The sequence below is a fragment of the Periplaneta americana genome, chromosome 1 (genome assembly GCF_040183065.1).
Source record: "Periplaneta americana isolate PAMFEO1 chromosome 1, P.americana_PAMFEO1_priV1, whole genome shotgun sequence".
Taxonomy (NCBI): domain Eukaryota; kingdom Metazoa; phylum Arthropoda; class Insecta; order Blattodea; family Blattidae; genus Periplaneta; species Periplaneta americana.
This window is the reverse complement of record NC_091117.1, coordinates 9,014,195-9,033,058: the sequence shown is the minus strand read 5'-3', so window position 1 is coordinate 9,033,058 and position 18,864 is coordinate 9,014,195. Positions and strand designations below refer to the sequence as shown.

At 33.7% G+C, this 18,864-nt stretch overlaps 1 protein-coding gene across 2 annotated transcripts in view; it reads right to left on the bottom strand.

Annotated features, from left to right (window-relative positions):
• Positions 1–18,864, bottom strand: part of LOC138703851 (serine-rich adhesin for platelets-like) — a 1,430,840-nt gene that overhangs the window by 24,188 nt on the left and 1,387,788 nt on the right. For both annotated transcript variants that reach the window (XM_069832070.1, XM_069832076.1), the window contains 2 exons: positions 15,653–15,820; positions 2,472–3,009 (listed from right to left, as the gene is read on the bottom strand). In XM_069832070.1, coding sequence (XP_069688171.1) covers positions 2,472–3,009; positions 15,653–15,820 — 706 coding nt within the window. The remainder of the gene's footprint in view (positions 1–2,471; positions 3,010–15,652; positions 15,821–18,864) is intronic.

The following is an 18,864-nucleotide window of genomic DNA, read 5'->3' as shown; positions in this document are numbered from 1 at the left end:
ATTATTTTTTTTACTTTGTTATTTAACGACGCTGTACCAACTTCGAGGTTATTTAGCGTCGAGGGATTGGTGATTGCGAGATGGTATTTGGCGAGATGAGGCTGAAAATTCGCCATAGATTATCTGACATTCGCCTTACATAGGAAAAACCTAGGAAAAAATCCAACTAGGTAATCAGTTCAAGCGGGAATCGAACCCACGCCCGAGCGCAAATCCGGATCAGCAGGCAAGCGCCTCAGCTGACTGAGCTACGCCGGTGGCCCTTCAGTATTTTTGGAAAAGGTTTCTTGGTCTTCAAGGATGGGCATAGTCTTCCAGCATGACGAAGCTCCTTCCTGCACATTATAGTCGTCAGGTGAAACACTATCTAAATGTAACATTTTCCGAACGATGGATCGGCCGTGGTGGTCATGTTCATTGGCCACCGAAGTTCCCAGATCCTAGTCCTTTAGATTATTGTCTCTGGGAATGGATGAAGAACAAAGTCTACGAAGAAAATGTAAGAACAAGAGACGAAATGGTTGCTCGCATTATAGATAGCGCTGTCTTCATAAAATAACACAAAACGACTTCAGAATGGTTACAGTTACTATTGTCAATAATTTTGAAAAGCGCATTGAAGTCGGTGAACAATTACTTTGAACTGATACAAATTGTTGATATTATTTAAATTATAAATAAATGCATTCAATAAGTTATCTCTTTCATAACATCTGTAAGACTTTCAATCAACCAATAAATATAATCAATAAGTCATTTGTCCCTTCTTCATACCTTTGTAAGATGTCCAGTCAATAAATGTAATCAATAAATCAATAAGTAATTTGACCCTCCTTCATACCTTGTAACACTTTCAATCAACAAAATTAATCAATAAGTCATTTATAATTTGTTTCTCCTTCGTTCCTTCGTAAAGCTTTCAGTCAATAAGTCACTTGTCTCTCCTTCATACCTTTGTAAGATTTTCAGTTAATAAATTGAATCATTAAATAATTTATTTTTCATTTCTTCGTAAAGCTTTAAATCAACTAATAAATGCAATCAATAAGTTATATATCCTTTCTTCATTCCTTTGTAAAACTTTCAGCCAATAAATTCAATCAGTAAGTCATCTTGTCTTTCCATTATAACTTTGTAAGACTTTTAGTAAATAAATTCAAACAATAAGTCAATTGTCTCTTTCATTCTTTGTAAGGCTTTCAATCAATCAATAAGTCATTTATCTCGTCTTCATACATTTTGTAAAGCTTTCAATCAATCAATCAATCAATCAATCAATCAATCAATCAATCAATCAATCAATCAATCAATAAGTTATCCTTCATGCAAATCTAGTCTTTCAGGTAAAGCTTCCTGTAAAGCAGACTTGAATAATTTCAAGGGAAAAATTGTTCCGGGCCGGGTATCGATCCCGGGACCTCTGGCTGAACGTACCAGCGCTCTGCCAACTGAGCAGCCCCGGAACAATTTTTCCCTCGAAATTATTCAAGTCTGCTTTACAGAAGCTTTACCTGAAAGACTAGATTTGCATAATATATACGTCACTGTGTACGTTAAGAGAAAACCACAATTCCAAGTCACACAGAGATTGTGTGCACTCGATGTGGGTCTCTGGCGTTTCGTCAGCCCACGCGAGTTGTGTGGATATAAAGGGAAAAGTTGAGACGGTGTCGGGTGGAGTTCCCGGGTAGCTCAGTTGGCAGAGCGCTGGTACGTTCAACCAGAGGTCCCGGGATCGATACCCGGCCCCGGAACAATTTTTCCCTTGAAATTATTCGTCATCCTTCCATACTTTTCATAAGGCTTTCAAACAATCAATAAATAAGTCATTCCTACATACCTTTTGTAAAGCAATCAATCAATCAATCAATCAATCAATAAGTCATCCTTTCACACCTTTCGTAAGGTTTCAATCAATAAATAAGTCATTCCTACATACATTTTGTAAAGCTTTCAATCAATCAATCAATCATCAATCAATCAAACCTTTTGTAAGACAATCAATCAATCAATCAATCATACCTTTTGTAAGACAATCAATCAATCAATAAATAAGTCATTCCTACATACATTTTGTACAGCTTTCAATCAATCAATCAATCAATGAATTAATCTATTCAATAAATAAGTCATGCTTCCATACCTTTCATAAGGCTTTCAATCAATAAATAAGTCATTCCTACATACATTTTGTAAAGCAATCAATCAATCAATCAATCAATCAATCAATCAATCAATCAATCAATCAATCAATCAATTCAATGAATAAGACATCCTTTCATACCTTTCTTAAGGCTTTCAAACAATCAATAAATAAGTCATTCCTACATACATTTTGTACCTAATACCCAAACAGCTGTATCTACACACCCATTAAGAATTGGAGACATACTTTCTCTATTCATCATAATCCTTCACTTCCTAAAATATTTACTATTCCTCAAAAACTAATCCTGACAAATATATCTTACCAATCAACGGTCTGTTTCGGCGATGTTGGCAGCACTTGCTGGCAGTAACAGCCGCCAGGGCCGCCACCTGTTGACCTGGGCTTGTGCCGTGGAGCTGGAGGTTCAGGGATCGAGGCCTCTGCAGCGGCAGCCACAGCACGCTGGGGTCCACGAGTGCCGCGGTCTTCAGGCTCGTGAAGAGGGCCCCCGCGGAGGGCACGGGCTCCCTGGCGGAGTCCTCCCAGGACAGCTTGCCCAGCACGTGCTTCCTGCCCTTGCCGACCTTCACCACCTCCTCCTCGGGGGTCGCCAGATCGCTACTGGTCGGCGTCACCTGCTGCCTCCTCAGACGCGACTTGGGCATCTCGTCCTCAGGGGTGGCCAGGTCGCTGCTGGTAGGTGTGACCAGCTGCTGCTGGTGGGTGTGGCGTCTCTTCAGCAAGTCGTCGTCGGGAGTCACGAGATCACTACTGCTCGGGGTCGACACCGACGTGGCTGACGTCATAGGCGTCTCCGGTGCACACGTACTGGGGGCGTAGACCCCCGACAACGGCAAGTTCTGGAAAAGAAAGTTAAGTAAGAGCTGCCCAGGTAACGTATTTCTTTGCTGCCACCAATACCGGATGTTTTTAATATAGGGCTATTCCATATGAAATCGATCAGTAAAAAACCTCGCATTTTTATACCCTAATTTTTTCCCTATTTATACAAGGTGCTGAGGACAATGCATTTTCAAAAATATACTATCGAAAGTCAAACGGTTTTCGTACTATTGAGCGACAAATTTAGCGTATTTTATAAAAACAAGCCTCTTTCAGCGCTCAGAACTCTGGAACCATTTATTGCAGAACATTAAACGGGAGCTCATTTTGAAGCTGACATTTGGTAGGTTATGATAAGAAGTAATCCTTATTTTTATTGTATACAGAGAGACAGATAATCTGATTTTACTTACTTTTAGGCTTTTTGCCCATTTGTAAAAATGTAAAAAAATATTGAGAAAAAACCTTGCATTCTTAAGAGGGATTGGGCATTGTTTGCTTAGTGGTATGACAGTAAGTTTCGAGGGTATTAAATACATTATTTTCACACGCCTGGGCTTGAACGGCGCAGTACCGCACGCACTGACCGAGAGCTGAAGATAAGCGAGCGTTGGGCGTCATTTTACTCCTGTGTTTATGAAAACTTGTGATAAAGCTAGCCCAGCTATGCGCTGCTAGACGACACATAACGTGTTTGTCTCCTGGCCTTGCTTGTCTCGGCTAGCTCCCGCCTCACAGTCAGCTGGTTAGTTCACGCGCGTACTATTTAATTTCTTTATTTAATATTTTCAATACTTTCTTATCAACGTGCCATCAGTAAAAAATGTGTTTATTTGCACTTTCAAAGCGGAATCTAACCATATATTTTAAAAATATTTTTTCCTAGGCAAAGGAGTCTTAATGAGGAAAAAATCTAAATTTCTCCATTTCCATAAAAAGTAAGAAAATCTGTTTATATGTTAATATAAACTTTAATTTCTCAGCATCAAAATAAACCATGATTTTGATCATTGGGTGAAAGGGTTTCGGAGTCACAACAGTTTAAAGTTGCTAATTTTATGAAAATACGATCAATTTAAATATTTTTAATTTTAACACTATGAAGTTCTGATGCCTCAAACTTTGCACAAAGCATTGTATCACAGTTCTCGACGTACAAAAAAAGTTTCATTTTATTTAGAAATTGTAAGGTCAATTTTCTCTATATTTCGGTCGATTTGAGATGGAATAGCTCGTATGTACCAACTCATTCTCCTAAGTAGATAAGGAAAAAATTTGGGAATTACTATCACATGAAAATGCAAGCCCCTCTCTCGCTTACCAATAGTTGTAGTAGCAGTAATTGTGGTAGTAGTGGTAATAATAGTAGTACTTGTTTAATCAAAGACAGATTTGAACCTTATAAGGACACCTATAAGGCACCACTCATGAGGCAATTAAACAAGGAGACAATGGGGTGGCCACACCTGTGGACTAACGGCTAGTGCGTCTGGCTGCGAAACCAGGTGGCCCGGATTCGATTCCTGGTCGGGGCAAGTTACCCCTTATCGGCTGTTCACGCCTGTTTATTCACGTATAGGCGAATCCAGAAATGCATATAGAGTGTTAGTTGGGGGGCCGGAGGGAATAAGACCTTTGGGGAGGCCGAGACGTAGATGGGAAGATGATATTAAAATGTATTTGAGGGAGGTGGGATATGATGATAGAGACTGGATTAATCTTGCTCAGGATAGGGACCAATGGCGGGCTTATGTGAGGGCGGCAATGAACCTCCGGGTTCCTTAAAAGCCAGTAAGTAAGTAAGTAAGTAAGTAAGTAAGTAAGTAAGTAAGTAAGTAAGTAAGTAAGTAAGTAAGTAAGTATTATTAGAATTGACAAGATTAGGATATTTAAATATAAATTTGTTATATATTCTTGGGCCTAAATTACTACAATCCATTGCTTGACCTTGATCTGCCAGTTCAAAATGCGCTGACAATAGTAATAGAATTAGTAGCAGCAGTAATAGTACGGTAGCAATAGCAATAGTATTAGTAACACTAATAATAGTGATAGTAGTACTAGAAATATTAGTAGTAATAGTACTAGTAAAAATAATAATAATCCGTGGTGCTACAGCCCGTGAAGGGCCTAGACCGACCAGCCGGCTGCTGGCCTCACGCCCATATGCCGAAGCAGAGGTAGACGATCATCCAACCAGAATGGAGGTATCGTGTGGTTAGCACGATGATCCCCCCAGCCGTTATAGCTGGCATTCGCAACCGGATTTCGGTACCTATCGTAGCTCCCCAAGTGCATAACGATGCTGGGTGGGCACCGGTCCCATACACTGTCCGAAATTTCATGAGAAAATTTCTTCCCCCATGAGGACTCGAACCAGCGCGCATTCCGTAACGCGAGTCCTAGGCAGGATGCCTTAGACCACGACGCCACGGCGCGGGACACTAGTAAAAATAGCGGTAGTAATACTTTTGTAGTTGGTTATTTTACGACGCTGTATCAACTATTCGGTTATTATTATTATTTTTTTAAGTGTTACTAGCATTATAAGGTACTAATTTTTATTGTATTTATTTGATGCATGTAACCTATAAGATAAAACATTGTAATAAATACAAATAAATCATTTTCTTAATTAATAACAGTGTATATCTCCAATAAATTATTTCTTAGCATCGCCACAGATACACTTGATTGTACTTGTCACAAGAAAGTTCTTGAAATTTATATTTTCCCCGCCATTCATAAAATATTTTGATATGACACCTCTTGCACAAAAGGAGAGATCTATAACTGAAACTCGATTAATATATTTCAGTATTATTTGTATTTATCCTGGTAATAATGAACAGTTTGACTCGTAGACATTTTGTTTTTGCAGCATTAACTTCCCATGATTTTACGAGAAGATTAGAAGAGAACGGCAGTTACGTAGACTTTCAGTTCCCCCCTACTACCAATAATGCACAACACAATGTCAATACCGCGGTTGCTGTCGTCTGCGATACAACGAACTTTTCTGTTGATTTTCGAGTTAATTATTTTTTCCGGTTATTATATGCTTATTTAAGTTGTGTTAACTCTCGCTAGTGGTTTTATATTTTATTTTATCCGTCTTAGTATTTATTTTATTATTGTAAATATTTTTGTTTTATCACTATTATTATTATTATTATTATTATTATTATTATTATTATTATTATTATTATTATTATTAATTAATTATTTTGTATTAGTCTCTGTATCATTTCTGTCAGGATTATTATTATTATTATTATTATTATTATTATTATTATTATTATTATTATTATTATTATTATTATTATGTATTGTGGGTCCCTATCACCACGGCATGGCGCGTCCTCAGGTTGCGGATAGAGGAGACGGCCTCCAGATATGGAGGGTAGCTGCGAATATATTGAATAAGCAGTCGTGGACAGCCGATAAGGGGTGGTCCTCCAGCTTGGGGGTTGGGCGAAGGGCTAACAACCCATCACCGTAAAAAACAGCTTGTTACGAATCCCTACAATAATTGGGAGACCGGAGGGAAAAAGACCTTTGGGGAGGTCGAGACGTAGATGGGAGGATAATATTAAAATGGATTTGAGGGAGGTGGGATATGATGATAGAGACTGGATTAATCTTGCACAGGATAGGGACAGATGGCGGGCTTATGTGAGGGCAGCAATGAACCTTCGGGTTCCTTAAAAGCCATTTGTAAGTATTATTATTATTATTATTATTATTACTATTACTATTATTATTAATGAATTATTTTGTATTACAATCTCTGTATAATTTCTGTCAGGATTATTATTATTATTATTATTATTATTATTATTATTTATTGTGGGTCCCTATCACCACGGCATGGCGCGTCCTCAGGTTGCGGATAGAGGAGACGGCCTCCAGATATGGAGGGTAGCTGCGAATATATTGAATAAGCAGTCGTGGACAGCCGATAAGGGGTGGTCCTCCAGCTTGGGGGTTGGGCGAAGGGCTAACAACCCATCACCGTAAAAAACAGCTTGTTACGAATCCCTACAATAATTGGGAGATCGGAGGGAAAAAGACCTTTGGGGAGGTCGAGACGTAGATGGGAGGATAATATTAAAATGGATTTGAGAGAGGTGGGATATGATGATAGAGACTGGATTAATCTTGCACAGGATAGGGACCGATGGCGGGCTTATGTGAGGGCAGCAATGAACCTTCGGGTTCCTTAAAAGCCATTTGTAAGTATTATTATTATTATTATTATTATTATTATTACTATTACTATTATTATTAATGAATTATTTTGTATTACAATCTCTGTATAATTTCTGTCAGGATTATTATTATTATTATTATTATTATTATTATTATTATTATTATTTATTGTGGGTCCCTATCACCACGGCATGGCGCGTCCTCAGGTTGCGGATAGAGGAGACGGCCTTCAGATATGGAGGGTAGCTGCGAATATATTGAATAAGCAGTCGTGGACAGCCGATAAGGGGTGGTCCTCCAGCTTGGGGGTTGGGCGAAGGGCTAACAACCCATCACCGTAAAAAACAGCTTGTTACGAATCCCTACAATAATTGGGAGACCGGAGGGAAAAAGACCTTTGGGGAGGTCGAGACGTAGATGGGAGGATAATATTAAAATGGATTTGAGGGAGGTGGGATATGATGATAGAGACTGGATTAATCTTGCACAGGATAGGGACAGATGGCGGGCTTATGTGAGGGCAGCAATGAACCTTCGGGTTCCTTAAAAGCCATTTGTAAGTAAGTATTATTATTATTATTATTATTATTATAATTATTATTATTATTATTATTGTTGTTACTATTATTTATATCATCAGCATTATTATTTGAACCCTGTAAAATTTATGTAGACTACTGGACTGTACCCGAGCACGAGCATATGCTCATTTCGGATATCTATTCATATGTATTCAATTCAAATGTAAATTGTAAATAAATTTGAATTTGAATTTTGAATTTATCGTCGATGGGATTGGTGATAGCTATATGAGGCCGAGGATTCGCCATAGATTACCTGACATTCGTCTTACGGTTGGGAGAAACATACAGTAAGAAAAAACCCAACCAGGTAATTAGCCCAAGCGGGGATCGAACCCGCGCCCGGGCGCAACTCCGGATCAGAAAGCAAGCGCCTTAGTCTACTGAGCTGCGCCGATGTATAGTAGCAGTGGTAGTTGCGATAGCGTAGCAATGACAGATTTTGAATTAAATCCAAAGTTATATACCCGAAGAAAAACCCTTTCTCACAACCGCTTCGTGCGCTACAAATCCAGCAGGCGTAGAATTCCGATGGGTTGAATGTGAAGTTTTAGATGAAGTCAAACTGAGTACACTGTTCTTCTTGTGTTTTGAAAACCGGTAGTCTTCAATAATTCACCGTTCACCGCAATTTCGCTAGTGGTTAAAAAGTAAGAGTTTAGAAAGAATATACATTTTTTATGGCTTTACAGGTGCAACGAACTCAGGAATCCATATCGAACCGCACGGAGCGGGATATGTATGATGCTTTCAGCCCGACTGCCAACTCACACGCTTGTCTGTGTCATTGCCAATCAGGAAGTTTCTGACATGAGCTGGAGAAAAATCGATCAGTTTGTTGAACTTTCATGAAAGTATTCTTAAGCGACCACAAGATCAAGTTCAAATTATTATTATTATTATTATTATTATTATTATTATTATTATTATTTGCCACTTGCTGTAGATTATCGCTTTAATAAATAGAATAAAAACAAAAATGAATGCAGTATATTCTGACGTCTCAAGTGTATAGATACGATATGAAAATGAACCTAACGTACTTCTCTTTGAGTTTCGTTTTAGAAGTTTACAGATGTCAAGTAAGTATTGATTTTATAAGAGCATTTTAGAAACAAGTGAAAGTTGTAGCATACGGTGTTTTGAAGGTTTCAGTGAATGTACCAATTATTCAAAATGCTTCGACGATTTTGTAATACCACAGTCTAGTATATACAGTCACGAAGGTTGAGTTGTGAGGGTGCTAGGAACAATAGACTGTGCCGGTACTATTTCGCATTGTCTGTAATGAGGCGATATTAGCGATCCTAGTGGATAGCAACTATCTATGGATGCATATTTACTACGTATTGAGCTTCGTGACTGTATATACTAGACTGTGATATTACTATGCATAATAATGCTTCATAAAATATATTGAAGCACACTTTACTGTAAAAATAAATAAATAAATAAATAAATAAATAAATAAATAAATAAATAGATAAATAAATAAAAATAAATAAATAAATAGATAAATAAATAAATAAATAAATAGATAAATAAATAAATAGATAAATAAATAAATAAATAAATAAATAAATAGATAAATAAATAAATAAAAATAAATAAATAAAAATACATAAATAAATAAATAAATAAATAGATAAATAAATAAATAGATAAATAAATAAATAAATAAAAATATATTAAAATAAATAAATGAATAAAAGAATGAATAAATGAATAAATAAAAAAAAACAAATAACTAAACAAACAAGCAAATAAATAAACAAATAACTGAACAAGCAAACAAATAAATAAGTAAATAAATAAAGAAGTAAATAAATAAGTAAATAAATTAGTAAATAAAGAAATAAATAAGCAAACAATAAAACAAATAAATAAAAATATAACTAACAAATAAAGAAACAAATAAAGAAACAAAGAAACAAATAAATAAGTTTATAAATAAATAAATAAATAAATAAATAAATAAGTAAATAAATAAACAAATAAGTGAATAATAAATAAACAAATAAGCGAATAAATAAATAAATAAATAAATAAATAAATAAATGAATGAATAAATAAGTAAATAAGTGAATAAATTAATATATATGTATGTAAATAAATAAATAAATAAACAAGTAAGTGAATAAATAAATAAATACATAAATAAATACATAAATAAGTAGATAAATAAATAAATAAATAAACAAGTGAATAAATAAATAAATACATAAATAAGTAGATAAATAAATAAATAAACAAGTGAATAAATAAATACATAAATAAATACATAAATAAGTAGATAAATAAATAAATAAATAAACAAGTAAGTGAATAAATAAATAAATACATAAATAAATACATAAATAAGTAGATAAATAAATAAATAGATAAATAAATAAATAAATAAATAGATAAATAAAGCTGAAACGTAAAAATAACAACGTTGGAATTACGAGAAAGGCAGCAACATACAGAAGCAAAATAGAAAGGGTGAGAATCTGTGGCAAAATTATTATTATTCTAGGCAACAGTTATGATTTTTATTGATTGAAAATATTCCTTGTAAGGAAAAACTATAAACATCATAGGTCAAGTTTCGGATAAACTTCATTTTGTTGAAGTTTCAAAGACAGGTCTTTAAATAAGGTAATGTTATATCTGGAGTAGTAGTAATAATAACATAATAATAATAATTTAATGTAAATGATTCCTGGACGAATTTGATTTGTGAATATTGTACTCGTATTATGAACAAAATACGTCAAGCAGTTTACAAGAAATCTTTCTACATACATGAACAGACATTATGGAACACAGGCAAAATATTAATTGACTTACTTCTGGGCATCATCTTCAGACTTTATTATTTTTTATGTCTTAATTTTGGTTTTCAAATATATTGTACTTTCATTTACTTTAGTTGTTCAGTGTCTTCTCTCAATCTTATCCTTTAATGTGTGAGAAATCATGTCAAAAACAGGTTTTTCGGTATCAGTTACAGAAAACTGGTATTTACATGAAAATATAATATTATTTAGCAACGCCAAAATACATCCTCTGAACTGCATACGGCATAAAACGTTTCCAACATCTATCTCACGGCCCCCTGCAACAAAAGCAATCCACGAGGGACTTGAAATCAGAGAACATGGCAACAAACACGAGGAACTCGGCTGTGCATGTATCGGGGCCGTGACGTAAACAATTAACAATCGTTCGTGATATCCTTTGGGAAGGAATTCAGAAACAAATTCTCGTTTCGAGCAGAATGTTGGATTGTATTAGATTATCATCGGGCTCCCCCGTTGCTGCTGCTAATTACACCGATTTACATAATAGCTCGAGCCCTAATCTTCGGGCACCACATCGATGTGTGCTTCGGATTCTTGCACGCGGCCTCTACGCTCTAGCTGTAATCAATAAGCCAGCTCCATTTCCGTTACATGACACTCGATGAAAACAGTTGAAATGCATTCAGCGACTCAAGTTTTATGTTATAGAGATTTGATACGTAGTTTGCAAACAGGATGCTCTCTAATTTATGTGCAGTGATATTTTCAAAATAATAAGACACTTAAACGATTCTTGGACCAGAATTTTATAGACAGGCTTGCTCCATTTATCAGTGGCGGATTACTTCAAAGACTTACTTACTGGCTTTTAAGGAACCCGGAGGTTCATTGCCGCCCTCACATAAGCCCGCCATTGGTCCCTATCCTGAGCAAGATTAATCCAGTCTCTATCATCATATCCCACCTCCCTCAAATCCATTTTAATATTATCTTCCCATCTACGTCTCGGCCTCCTCAAAGGTCTTTTTCCCTCCGGCCTCCCAACTAACTCTCTATATGCATTTCTGGATTCGCCCGTAAGTGCTACATGCCCTGCCCATCTCAAAAGTCTGGATTTAATGTTTCTAATTATGTCAGGTGAAGAATACAATGCGTGCAGTTCTGTGTTGTGTAACTTTCTCCATTCTCCTGTAACTTCATCCCTCTTAGCCCCAAATATTTTCCTAAGCACCTTATTCTCAAACACCCTTAACCTATGTTCCTCTCTCAAAGTGAGAGTCCAAGTTTCACAACCATACAGAACAACCGGTAATATAACTGTTTTATAAATTCTAACTTTCAGATTTTTTGATAGCAGACTGGATGATAAAAGCTTCTCAACCGAATAATAACAGGCATTTCCCATATTTATTTTGTGTTTAATTTCCTCCCGAGTGTCATTTATATTTGTTACTGTTGCTCCAAGATATTTGAACTTCTCCACCTCTTCAAAGGATAAATTTCCAATTTTTATATTTCCATTTCGTACAATATTCTCGTCACGAGACATAATCATATACTTTGTCTTTACTTGCTTCCAGTAAAATTCCCGTGTTTTCCCTAATCGTTTGTGGATTTTCTCCTAACATATTCACGTCATCCGCATAGACAAGAAGCTGATGCAACCCGTTCAATTCCAAACCCTCTCTGTTATCCTGGACTTTCCTAATGGCATACTCTACAGCGAAGTTAAAAAGTAAACTTCAAAGACACGTAATTATTATTTATTTATTCATTAATTTCTGCACAAATGCACAGGAAATGTCCTTTCTTAATATTTTAAGAACAATAATTGAAATGTTATGTTACATTTTGTACGAGATGAAGAATATGCAATAATAACTTTCTTATGAATCTAATGATAAATTTCAAATAGAAAAAAAAACTGCCTGAGTTATACAGGGTGAACCGTAAGTAAAGTCATTAATTACAGGGGGTTATTCTTTGAGATATTTCGAAGAAAATGTTTAATATACAGTACCTGGCCACATTATTATAATCACTCACATTTTTACTATACTTTATATATTACTTCCTCATTACATTTGTCGACGAAAGGGAGAAGATTTTGCTCCTGGATGCCTGGTTAACACAGTTAAACACCCAATATCAGTCATAATATGGTCTGTGATATCAGGTAAAGGTTCAGGACGACTCTACATTGTCAGGGAACAATGAAACAAGATCAATATATCCAGGTATTGGAAAATAGGCTTATCCCTCAGCTGAACGAATGGTTCCCAAATTGTGAGAAATGTATTTTTATGCAAGATGGTGCATCTTGCCACACTGCTAGGAGAGTCAAAACGTTTCTGGCTTCTAAAAACATTCCACTTTTGCCATGGCCAGGAAACTCACCGGACTTGAATCCCATTGAGAACGTCTGGGCACTCATAAAAAGAGAGATGACAAAATAATTAATTACTACCAGAGTTCGACTTATTGAAAGGCTGATACATGTTTGGAATCACAATGAGAGGATCCAGGAAATAATACAGAAGTGTATTGTAAGCATGCCAAAGAGAATTGAAGCTGTAATTAAAGCCAAAGGAGGTCGTACGAAATACTGAAATTTCTGTAAAAATGAGGTGTGGTTGGTTGTTTATCAATATTTATTGAATTAACATTGTTATAATTGTAATTATACTTAATATTGTTTAAAAATTAAATATGTAATGTGAATTCTGCTTAAGAAAGGAAACCAGAGTTCAAATGAGGAAGTAATATGTAAAGTATAGTAAAAATGTGAGTGATTACAATAATATGGCCAGGTACTGTAATTTCGTCGTTTTTTCATAGCGTGTTTTCGGAAAGCCATTGATTTAATTCCCAATATCCTCAGTCAATTTAAGAGAGCAGAGTAGTATGATAATAAATACTTTAAAGAATTTTAGTTTTGTCCTTTAAATGTGCAGAAATTTGACTAAACAAATATAACATTTTAAAATTTCTTTACAGAACGAAGGGCTACATTTGTTCGGATCAAATTTCTGCATATTCAAAGGACAATCAATCTAAAAGACTCGATTTTATAAGACTAGAGGAACCAAAGTGTTTCACGAGCACAATTCTTAGCTCTGGAAAATTTCTAGAGTCAACAAATTCAAAAATAGCGTTAGGAATTTAATTTTTAAAGAATGTATAGGCCTATTGGTTTAATATGTATGTATTTGTATGAGTTAATTTGTTAAAATTGAAATAGTATTTTTTTAAATCAATTTATCCTCAAGTTTTTTTTTTATTTCCTTACCCACTTTGTGTCAAATAATTATCTTCATTCTTCGAGTTTTTACTCCTTCAGGGAAGAATTAGTATTTTGTAGACGTTATTTTACTAACAATAAAAATTTATTATAATTATACACTGCTCTTTTAAATTGACTGGACATATTGGAAATTAATTCAGTAGCTTTTCCAAAATACGCTATTAAATTTTTCGCATAAAACAATTATTTTTATCTCGAAAAGGAAGTAAAAATGAGCAAAATTGTATTAAACTTTCTTTGAAATATCTCAAAGAATACCTCTTTGAAATTAATGACATTACTTATGGTTCACCCTGTATAATTTTTATAAATAGTTACAAACGGGGGAATAATTACCATATTTGGGTACCCATTTTTAAACCCTAATTCCAAGAAACTAGTTCGATTAATTAAAATGTGTCTCAGTGAAATGTACAGTAGAGTCCGTATAGGTCAGTTTCTATCTTATGCTTTTCCAATTCACTGCGGGCTAAAGCAAGGAGATGCACTATCACCTTTACTTTTTAACTTTGCTCTAGAATATGCCATTAGGAAAGTTCAGGATAACAGAGATGACGTGAATATGCTAGGAGAAAATCCACAAACGATTAGGGAAAACGCGGAAATTTTACTTGAAGCAAGTAAAGAGTAGGTAAATAAGTAAATAGGCAAGTAAGTAAGTAAATAAGTAAGTAAATGAGTAAGTAAGTAAATAAGTAAGTAAGTAAGTAAATAAGTAAGTAAATAAGTAAGTAAATAAGTAAGTAAGTAAATAAGTAAACAAGTAAATAAGTAAGTAAATAAGTAAATAAGCAAGTAAGTAGATAAATAAGTAAGTAAATAAGTAAATAAGTAAGTAAACAAGTAAATAAGTAAGTAAATAAGTAAATAAACAAGTAAATAAGTAACTAAGTAAGTAAATAAGTAAGTAAATAAGTAAATAAGTAAGTAAACAAGTAAATAAGTAAATAAGCAAGTAATTAAGTAAATAAGTAAATAAGTAAGTAAATAAGTAAATAAGTAAGTAAACAAGTAAATAAGTAAGTAAATAAGTAAATAAACAAGTAAGTAAGTAAATAAGTAAATAAGCAAGTAAATAAGTAAATAAGTAAGTAAATGAGTAAGTAAGTAAATAAGCAAGTAAATAAGTAAGTAAATAAATAAGTAAATAAGTAAGTAAGTAAGTAAATAAGTAAGTAAATAAGTAAGTAAATAAGTAAATAAGTAAGTAAATAAGTAAATAAGCAAGTAAATAAGTAGATAAGTAAGTAAGTAAATAAGTAAATAAGCAAGTAAGTAAATAAGTAAGTAAACGAGTAAATAAGTAAGCAAGTAAGTAAGTAAGTAAGTAAATAAGTAAGTAAATAAGTAAATAAACAAGTAAATAAGTAAGTAAATAAGTAAATAACAAGTAAGTAAGTAGATAAGTAAATAAGTAAATAAGCAAGTAAATAAGTAAGTAAATAAGAAAATAAGTAAGTAAATAAGTAAGTAAACAAGTAAATAAGTAAGTAAGTAAGTAAATAAGTAAATAAGGAAGTAAGTAATATTAGATTATATATTTTATACATATCCTTTCAGCACACAGAAAAAAATGCAAGTTTCAATGAAAAAGGCGAGAAATTTCAAATATTCTTCTCTTAGAACAGTTTCAGTATGAACTTCCTAGCGCTGAAATGGACAATCCGGACCTTTTTATCGCCCTTGGACAGCTTCCACCCCAATAGCCTCGTCGTATGTGAACAGCCGGCTTTTAGAAGCTCCTCTGCAGTAGCGGTGATTGATTGAGAAGGCTTACATTGTGTGAGATGAAGGGCTCGTCCCCAGCACCGCCCAGCGGCACCTTGCCGAGGGCCTCCACCGAACCCTGGTGCAGCTGCTGCACCAACACAGAAGCCAACGCTCGGTTCTGCGCCTCCAATTCCTTGATACGCCGCTGCAAGGCCCCGATCTCTTCCCGCAGCCCCTGAGAATAAAACACAGACTTGTATTAACACTCCGCTCAATATGAACTACCATCAAGATGAGAAGCAAATCTCAACAATGTTAATTTCATGAAGTTTGGTCGAAAGTTACTAAAAACTGTTATAGAGATCTAAACAAGATTTTGAGGCACTGTTTTTACAAACTTTATCTTTAATAAAACCTACTACAAGGGAAGTCCAGGAAAACAGAGAGGGTTTGGAATTGAACGGGTTACATCAGCTTCTTGTCTATGAGGATGACGTGAATATGTTAGGAGAAAATCCACAAACGATTAGGGAAAACACGGAAATTTTACTTGAAGCAAGTAGGCCTAAAGAGATGTTTGGAAGTAAATCCTGAAAAAAAAGTACAGTATATGATTATGTCTCGTGACCAGAACATCTGTATAATACTTTTACTGGAATGTTTCAAAGATTACATCATCAACATAGTCTAGGATCTTTTCCCTATTCCTTCAGGAAATTTTTTTCTTAATCGTTACCTTCAATATTAAATTTTATGAAATATGATATTTAATTAATTATACATCTTGATTACGCAACTTTTAACACTACCACTTCGGAATATGTATGATAAGACTTTCCTGTGTTAAATTCTATCGTACCTTGTTTACATCTTTCGACCAATTATGGGTCATCCTCAGAACTGGCCGTTGTTGGTCTTGGCGCCACTTGTTCTGTTTCCTGTGAGGGTGTGTTCCTGTGGTATAGTGTAGAGTCAAAGAGTGTGTGTGTTCTGAAATTGAGTTGTGTGTTGAGAATTTCATTAGGGTGTGTTTTCGTGTGTCTGTATATTTCATATTGTTCTAGTGTGTTGAGTTTCTGGCTTTTTGGTTGGATGTGCAGTATTTCCATGTCTGTGTTGATGTCTCTGTGGGTGTGGTTAGCATTTGTGATGTGTTCTGCATATGTGGAGGTGTTTTGTAATTTTGTTATGGCTGTGATGTGTTCTTTGTAACGTGTTTGAAACGATCTGCTTGTCTGTCCTATGTAGAAGTTGTTGCAGGTGTTACATTTGAGTTTGTATACGCCTGCGTGGTTGTATTTCTTTGGTTGTGTGTTGAGATGTTTTTGTGGAGTGTTATTTGTTCTGTATGCGATGTTGTAATTTAATTTCTTGAATGAGGTTGTAATCTTGGTTTTTTGTTTTTTTGTTTTTTGTTTTCGTATGTGTTTAATTAATTGTATATTTTATTTTGTAAATACGATTGTAAAAAATGCAAATTTGATATCATTTTTACAGGTAATTATTAGCTATTTTAATATTCTGAAAAGTGTTTTATAAATTGTAATGTGTGTATATTAAGCATGAAAAGTTTTGTTCATTTAGCTTTTATAGTAGCTGAGATATAAAAAAAATTAATTTCACTAAAATTTTTCACGCCAATGGTGTACCTTCCTCCTTAAAACAATCACCTTTGAGTAAAACGCGTTTAAAATAAACTTTACTTAACCATAAAAATTAAAAAAATATAAAAAAAACACATTTAAAAATACTACATATTCGAAAAATATAATGAATCAAAGATAAAATTAAGCAGAATAATATATATATATATTCATACGGTATCTCGTAGAAATAAGCTAATGGTTTTAAAATGTGTTAAATAATGGTATATCAAATATTGCAATATTTTAATAAAACAAATATCAAATTAAGCAAATTAATATCAATTAGTCATATACTGCAAAAATTAAAATTTGAGTATTTGTCAGATAGAACCTTTAAACTTCCCTTTAAAAAGTTTACAAGTGTACACTTGTGTAAAACAGAATCTGGTTACATTATACACTCCAATGAATACAAATTAGTGTTACAATTTTACAAGTGTACAATTGTTGTAAAATATATGATTGCATAAAATTGGTTATAGTCTATACTAAAAACATTCAACTGACTATAAAAGTCCCATTAATTTGTTTACAAATGTAGTACGCAATATTTTGTACATTAGAATACAATTATTGCATGTACATAAGTACATTCGCCAGTATAAATTCGCATTGAAACATAAATACAAGTCTACACTTGTATAAAATAATAATACGGTTATAATATAAGTTATAAAACATGTAACATAACATAAAATAACAAATACGAAATGCATTTTTGCAGTTTTATATATTGTCTGTAAATTTACGACCAGAACAAAATGAGTTTGTTTCATTTTTTTCTTCAGTTATTGTGTGTTCAGACGTTAACGCATTGCTATAATCATTTATTATTTTCTCTGTTACTCACTCTTCAGATATGAGAAGCATTTATGCATTCATATTTTATTTTATCTGTTGCTGTAGGCCTTGTTCAAATATTTAAAACGCATTTCTCTATTGATTTTTTCTGTTTCTAAACGTTCAATTATTTAAAACGTATATCTCTATTCATTTATTATTTTATCTGTTACTGTACTGTATGTTCAGATATTTAAAATCCACTTCTCTATTCATCTTTTATTTCCTTTCTCTCAGCGTTCAAATATTGAAAACGCGTATCTCTAGTAATTTATTAAGTACGCGTATTTTTTCTGAACGGCATGTTGAAATATTTAAAACGCATTTCTCTATTCACTTGTTATTTTATCTTTACTCTATGTTCAAATGTTTCAAGCCTTCATTTCCTTTATTTTTTTTTTTGTTATTTTAGATTTAGATATTAAACACATTTCTTTGTTCATTGTTATTTTCTCTGTTACTATGTGTACACTGGGTTGCAAAAGAAATGCCGATACGAAATTATATCGTTTTCCGAGGACTTTAGCAAACATGGCGAGGCGGAAAGCTATTTTTCTGACATCATTATTTTTTTTAAACATGTAAATAAACCTTTTATAATATGTTCAAGTTATTATTTAATATGAATTGATCTTAAATTATTCACATACTTTTATTTTACAAGATTAATAAGAATGCTACATGAAAATAGTGAAACTGCAGTTCATATGGTATTTCACAGCCTTCCTTATTATCCATGAATGTTGTGATTGTTACAATCGATATATACGGCCAGTTATGTTTCACATTGTAT